General features: G+C 38.8%; 1 protein-coding gene across 1 annotated transcript; it reads left to right on the top strand.

Moving 5' to 3' along the window:
* Positions 1-3150: 3150 nt before the first annotated feature.
* LOC122408512 (uncharacterized) lies at positions 3151-6219 on the top strand. Its single transcript, XM_043415307.1, has 8 exons — positions 3151-3596; positions 3676-3731; positions 3837-4175; positions 4245-4344; positions 4426-4709; positions 4881-5253; positions 5359-5579; positions 6134-6219. The coding sequence occupies exons 1-8, from the start codon at positions 3151-3153 to the stop codon at positions 6217-6219; spliced, it is 1905 nt and encodes a 634-aa protein (XP_043271242.1).
* Positions 6220-7275: the final 1056 nt, after the last annotated feature.

Here is a 7275-nt window from a genome sequence, read left to right as displayed (position 1 = left end):
AAAGGCAGAGTTATAACAAAGGCTGCACCCTTACATACCGATAAGCGGGAGGGAGAAAGAAATACAGAAGAACTATCGGTACGGTGCATGCAGCGCCTCTCTTTCATATAGTAGATTCTGCAGATTCTGCAAGCCCACCTCTATGTATTTTAGAAAAGAAAGTGTAAAAGAGGCAGCGTTTTTGCTCTGCAATTAATTCAATAGAGGACCGCTTTGCGCGATTAGCTGCTGATAATATAAGGCAGGCCTAGCTTACTGAAAAAGAGATCCGCGCAAAATGTAAACGCAACCTTAGTTTAATGAAAAAGAGATGTATTCGTTGTGTCTGCAGAAATGAATCCTCTCACGGAAAAGAAAACATTTTTGCTATTAAGTATGTACCCTTGAATAAGCATATAAGAGCACATACACACATAAGCAGAGAGATAGGTAAAAAATGAGCGAGCGGTAAAAACGGGCGGAGAGCCAGTCTTCGTTCAACCGTGTCGCGATAAATAATTTCACTGCTAAACCACGATGACAGATGCAGTCCTTATTCGTACATGCATTTTGAAGCTCTTGCGTTTGGCTATATGCTGTAGTAGTCAACTTAGGCGCCGTGTTGATGAAAGATGGCGTAACGATTTATATCATCTTCGGAAAAAGTGCTTAATTACACGCTTAAAATATGTTATATGGTGGATGCCTCTACGCGGTATAATAACGGCTTACAACAGAGGTTTTTTTAAGGGGTATTGTGTACTAGAGTGCGTGTACAATGAGCTTGTGCGCCGAAATCACGAAAGTTTACCGGCCGTCAAAGACCTCGTTCAGGAGTACAGAAGTAAGTGCTTAAAGCACACTGTGTTGTGTATCACGGTGAAGCTCAATGAGTAATTTGAATCGTTAAAGATTATAGGTGTTTCTTCAACGCCTCACGTGAGTAGAGTAGCTAGGAGAGACCTAACCCATGGGATCTCAGGGGGGAGCGGGGACGGGGGAGTACGGGGACTGCGGGGCAGGGTCCAGAGTGGAGGGGGAACTCGGGGGGTGCATGGAGGGGATGAGGTTGCGTCACAAAGTGAGTAGAAGGGATGGAGGGCGTGAGAGAGGGAGTGAGATGCTAAAATTTATGGGTTGCGTCACAAGGTGAGTATAAGGGATGGTCAAGTGGAGGGGCGTGAGAGAGGGAGTGAGATGCTGAAATTTATAACTTTTAGCGAAAGTTTTTGAATAGTGTTTTTTTTCACATGAACTTTCACACGGTTTTTTTCAAAGCGAAATTTTATGGAATGGGTATTGAGGAAGCCGTTTATGTCTTCAGCCCTAAGGGACAATAGCGGCAACCTGTGCGTTAGTAATAAAGTATGAGATTTATGACCTCCGAAACGAAATATTTTTTTCAGTCGTTGCAAGATGAGCATGACGTTTCCTAATTAAATGTAAGTCTTTGATGGAAAAAAAAACCGCGGAAACTTTCATGTTGAACTACCACCTGCATCCCCACGATTGATTTATTGTTCCCAAAAATGTCCTCAGGAATTTTTCTTCAAAACTTTAGAAAACTTATTTGATCATTATCGATAATTAAGACTTCACGCAGGTATGGCATAGTTTATGAAGCACCGGCAATACCTGTATTCACGTGATTGACCCATTGTTTCCGAAAAAAAAGATGTCCCATAGGTTTCTTAAGGTTGGTTCAAAGACGCGAAGCCGATTCGTGGGGGGGTGTTACGAGACGTTCAAGGAATGAAGATCTCTTTGAGTTCGGGCCGACTTTTTTCTTCACTCTATCATTGACAGGATAGAACACGTGCAAAAAAAACTTTCATGTTGAACTACCACCTGCATCCCCACGATTGATTTATTGTTCCCAAAAATGTCCTCAGGAATTTTTCTTCAAAACTTTAGAAAACTTATTTGATCATTATCGATAATTAAGACTTCACGCAGGTATGGCATAGTTTATGAAGCACCGGCAATACCTGTATTCACGTGATTGACCCATTGTTTCCGAAAAAAAAAAGATGTCCCATAGGTTTCTTAAGGATGGTTCAAAGACGCGAAGCCGATTCGTAGGGGCTGTTACGAGACGTCCAAGGAATGAAGATCTCTTTGAGTTCGGGCCAACTTTTTTTCTTCACGCTATAATTGACAGGATAGAACACGTGCAAGCACCATTTTTCTCATGATTGACCCATTTTTCGGCAAAAGATGTCCTAAAAAATTTTTTTCTTTCAAAAAATCTTTGCCTACCAACTTTTTTTTCCCCACACGACATCGATCTGGAGCAATGATATGGAAATGTCAAAGAAAATGCCGACAGGTTTCCACCTCCGCGTTTTCACATATTTCACCCCCTCTCCAAGAAAAAAAAAGTTAACTTTTGGGGGGAAAAAAAGTTTAAAAGGGATGATGTTAATTTAGTCGAGATGATTTCAAAAATCGAGACATTCAGGATCGAGTTTTCTTCGAGTTCACATCAAAGTTTTCTTTCACATTCTCCTCGTCACCATGGCAAACTTCAATGATGCTGAAGCTGTAGAAAAGCTTTTGAGTGATCGTGCGGTTTCATTACAATCGGTAGAAGAATATAACGTGTGGGAAGAAGAGTGCGATGCGTTCATCAAATCATTGAGTGGTGAAAATTCTCCCAAACGTGCTCGATTGAACATAGCGTCACACCGTTCATTAATTGCGCAAATTATACGTTTAGAAACTTTGAAATTGACAGTGCGTTCACAATTCATTCACACGGGTGATGGATTAAATAATCAGAGCTTGCTATGGCGTGAAATCGATACGGCATTTGACAATCGAGTGCTTACTGGTGCTGTGATTAATAAAAATTACATCGATCCACAAAAATTTCTGCAAGACTCATACCAATTAGTGAAATTACATGTGATGGATAATATTTCTAAACATAGTAGTATAAAAGTAAATACCGAGTTTAATGGTGAGTTCACTGTGAACGGCAGGTATGCAAATAAAAGTATAATTACAAAGACAGTTGAGCTACTCGAAACATGTAATATAAGTGATTGGTATAAAAATCATGTTGTTGAGCCAACTCTTAAATCCCTCGACGAATTTCAAGAGAGTGAGAGTGGTTGGGCCTTAAGTTCAATTCTGAACTTGACTGTCAATATCAATAAGTATAATGCTATGCGCGCGGGTTGCCACATATCTCTGACAAAAGAAATTATATCGAGGAGAGCAGTGGTCAATGTGCGATCTAATGACAACGCGTGTTTCGGCTGGGCGGTGGTTGCGGCTCTTCACCCTGCAGCGAAATATAGTGAGCGCCCATCATCATATCCTCACTATTCTACGAACTTGAATCTTGCGGGTATAAACTTCCCCATGAGTCTAGATCAGATAAAAAAATTCGAGAATCTCAATGACATCTCAATAAATGTATACAGTGCACCAAATAATGTGGTTCAACCTATTCGCTTGAGCAAGCAGAAAAAGGCGAAACATATTAATTTACTGTATATAGAAGATGTGATGGATGTAAATATGGGACACTTCGCATGGATTAAAAATCTATCGATGTTGGTCAGCAAGCAGCTGAGTGCTCACAATGGCCGAAAATACATCTGTGATCGGTAAGTAATATCGCACTATCACACAATAAATATAATGAGATTTGTTGAAAGTTAAAAAAAAATTCTGATTTTTCCATAGATGCCTTCACTATTTTTCATCTCATGAGAAGCTCCAATCACATGAGGTGGACTGTGGTGAGATGAATGATTGCGCAATTCTCCTGCCGAATGCACGAAACAAATGGTTGGAGTTTAAGAACGTGAATCATAAGGAACTTCTCCCATTTATTGTATATGCAGACCTCGAGTGCATTTTGAGAAAAACCACGGCTGAAGATATGGAGAATAATAAATTTCAACAGCATCAAGTCTTCAGCGTGGGATACTACGTCAACTGCTCGTATGACGAATCATTGTCGGGGTATCACACACATCGGGGTGAGGACTGCGTTCAATGGTTCGTACGAAAATTGGAACAATTGGCGAAACAGGTGGCAACCATCTTATACACTGTAATTCCGATGAAAGAATTGACTCCTCAAGAATGGCGAAAATTCCGAGAAAATAAGGAATGTCACATCTGTGAGAAATCATTCGTAGAGAGTGATGTTCGAGTACGCGATCATTGTCATTTGACAGGTAAATTCAGAGGTCCAGCGCATCAAGACTGTAATTTAAAATATCAACAGTCTTTTTTTATCCCAATAGTTTTTCACAATTTGTCGGGCTATGATGCTCATTTTATTATAAAAGAAGTAGCTACGGCGTTCGAGGGGAAAACCGATTTACTGCCCATAACGAAAGAAAAGTATATTTCTTTTTCGAAAACCGTTATAACTTCGAAGGACTATAGGAAAAATATCAAGTTGCGTTTCATTGATTCTTATAGATTTCTGAACACAAGTCTTGATAAATTAGCATCTTTCCTAACTCCCGATCAACTCACGGTTTTAAAATCTGAATTCCGAGATACCGATAATTTCAATCTGTTAACGCGAAAAGGTGTATTCCCATACGAGTACATCGATAGTTTTGACAGACTGGAGGAAACGGCACTTCCACCGCGAGAATCATTCTATAGTTCTTTAACCAATTCAACGGTATCGGAAAATGAGTATGCTCATGCTTTGACCGTTTGGGAGCGGTTTTCCACTCAAACGCTTGGAGAATACAGTGATTTATATTTGAAAACCGATGTTTTATTGTTGGCTGACATTTTTGAAAACTTTCGTAGTACTTGCTTAAAAAGTTACGGTCTTGATCCCGCATATTATTATACACTTCCTGGATATACCTGGGATGCAATGATGCGATACACAAAGATCAGATTCGAATTGCTCACAGATATTGACATGGTCTTATTTGTCGAAAGAGGCATTCGTGGGGGTTTAAGTCAATGCAGTGGTAGGTATGCACGCGCTAATAATAAATACATGCCATCGTATGACCCATCAGAACCATCGGCGTATTTAATGTATTATGATGTTAATAACTTATATGGCTGGGCAATGAGTCAATCTTTACCCTACGATCAGTTTGAGTTTGTTGAAAATATTGAGAATTTCGATGTAGCATCGATTCCATTGAATGGTACACATGGTTATCTGCTGGAGGTTGATTTAGAATATCCAGAAGACCTCCATGATATCCATAGTGATTTACCATTCTGTCCATCCCATGAAAAACCTCCGGGTAAACAACAAGAGAAGCTCATTGCGTCAGTCAGTGGGAAAGAACGCTACATCATACATTATCGCGCATTACAGCAATGTCTGAAGCATGGTGTAAAACTCACGAAAATACATCGGATTTTGAAATTTAGGCAATCATCATGGCTTCAGAAATATATCGACCTGAATACCCAGTTTCGAACAAATGCGAAGAATGAGTTCGAAAAAAATCTGTTTAAACTAATGAACAATGCTGTTTTTGGGAAAACGATGGAAGATGTTCGAAGTCATGTGCAGGTGAAGCTTTTGACGGAATGGGCAGGAAGATATGGTGCCGAAGCCATGATTGCAAAGCCCAACTTTCATAGCCGCAGTATTTTCGCTGAAAATTTAATTGCTGTGGAACTTCGGAACTTGCATGTAATGTTTAATAAACTGATATACGTTGGCATGTCAATTCTAGATATATCGAAAACATGTTTGTATGAGTTTCATCACGAATTCATGTCTCCGTTATATCAGAATAAATGTAAAATATTGTACACTGACACCGATAGTTTAATATATCACATTGAATGTGATGATGTATATAATGATATGAAGAACAATCTTAATAAGTATGATACAAGTGATTATCCCATCGATAATAAATATAATATACCACTAGTTAATAAAAAAGTACCCGGTCTCATGAAAGATGAGAATAACGGGGCTATTATGACCGAATTCGTCGGTCTTAGGTCAAAAATGTATGCAACACGAGTTTTAGGTAAGAATGATGTAAAAAAAGCCAAGGGTGTTAATAGTAATGTTGTAGCGCGAACTATAACTTTTGATGATTATACTAAATGTTTAAATGAGGAAATTGAGATGAAGCGCACTCAATCATCGATTAGATCTACTTTACACAATGTATATACTATTAAGGAAACAAAAATAGCGCCGACGACAAGCGGTACATTATTCCTGGCACAGTAAATACTTTGCCATGGGGTCACCGTGACATACCGTAATGTCTTTGAAAGGGATGTAAATAAGTATGAGTGGGTGAGAGCAAGAGAGAGTTTGTACATTGGAAGTGAAATAAAGAAAAAAAAAATCTCCGACCAAGCTCAATGTGTCCTTTTTTTCTTATACCTGCTATGTTTCGAGCTCCGCTATATGTATAAGGAGTGGTCATAAAAAAAAAAAAAACAGAGTTGAAATTTTTTCCATCTTCTTTATTCATAGGTCATCCTTGCTTATCCAACTATTGTGTGTATTGTCGAAACCTAGCCATTTTACAAGCAACTGATTGCCGCGCTTCTTCAACACTTTTTCAATGAGATATATGTCGGGGTATTTAACATGTAGTAGCTCTTGCTCGTAGAAACCACCTGCGATGGGCTCATCTTGATGATCTTTTATATTATAAGTAACTGGATTAGTTTTTCTCACTCGATATATTGTAAATATTTCTGTTGTCCAGTTTGGGGTATAACCTTTTTCGAAAACATTCTTAAATTTACTTATGCGCACTTTATCGCCGATTTTAAATTTTGCTGGTTTTTCCCGATTCACAGTTCTATTAAATACGTTACGCCATAGTTGTTTCTCATTCGCAGCACTAACATCTTTCGGTTTCATTTTTATCGTACGATGTAATGTATCATTATATTTTATAATTAATGTATCGAGAATATCGATCCATTTCCAGCTTCCGCGAAAACTGAATTGAATCCACATTTTATTCTTAAGTGTACGATTGAAGCGTTCACAAATTGAAGCTTTCAAATTACTAAATGTAGAATACAAGTGTATATTATACTTTTTCATCAAAGCCTTAAAGTCCGTATTATAAAATTCTTTCCCTCGATCCACATGGAGATTTTTCGGTATGCGTCCTTTGCTGAGAATCGACTCCATTGCAGCGGTCACATCTTTTCCACTTTTACTCTTCAACGGTGCGGCCCAGGCGAATTTGGAGAATATATCGATGACGGTGAGTAGGAATTTATGGTTGGAATTGTGTTGTGCATATGCAGACATATCTACAAGATCAGCTTGCCAAGTCTCATCCAGGCCACGTA

Source organism: Venturia canescens, chromosome 3 (assembly GCF_019457755.1).
Source record: "Venturia canescens isolate UGA chromosome 3, ASM1945775v1, whole genome shotgun sequence".
Lineage (NCBI taxonomy): Eukaryota > Metazoa > Arthropoda > Insecta > Hymenoptera > Ichneumonidae > Venturia > Venturia canescens.
The sequence above is the reverse complement of the archived record's forward strand: the minus strand, read 5'-3'. Positions and strand labels throughout refer to the sequence as shown.

Coding starts and splice junctions, on each gene's coding strand:
- LOC122408512 (XM_043415307.1), top strand. CDS start 3,151: ATGCGCGCGGGTTGCCACATATCTCTGACAAAAGAAATTATATCGAGG. Junction 4,345..4,425: donor CTGCCCATAACGAAAGAAAA/GTATATTTCTTT, acceptor TGATTCTTATAG/ATTTCTGAACACAAGTCTTG. Junction 5,580..6,133: donor GCCCAACTTTCATAGCCGCA/GTATTTTCGCTG, acceptor TATACTATTAAG/GAAACAAAAATAGCGCCGAC.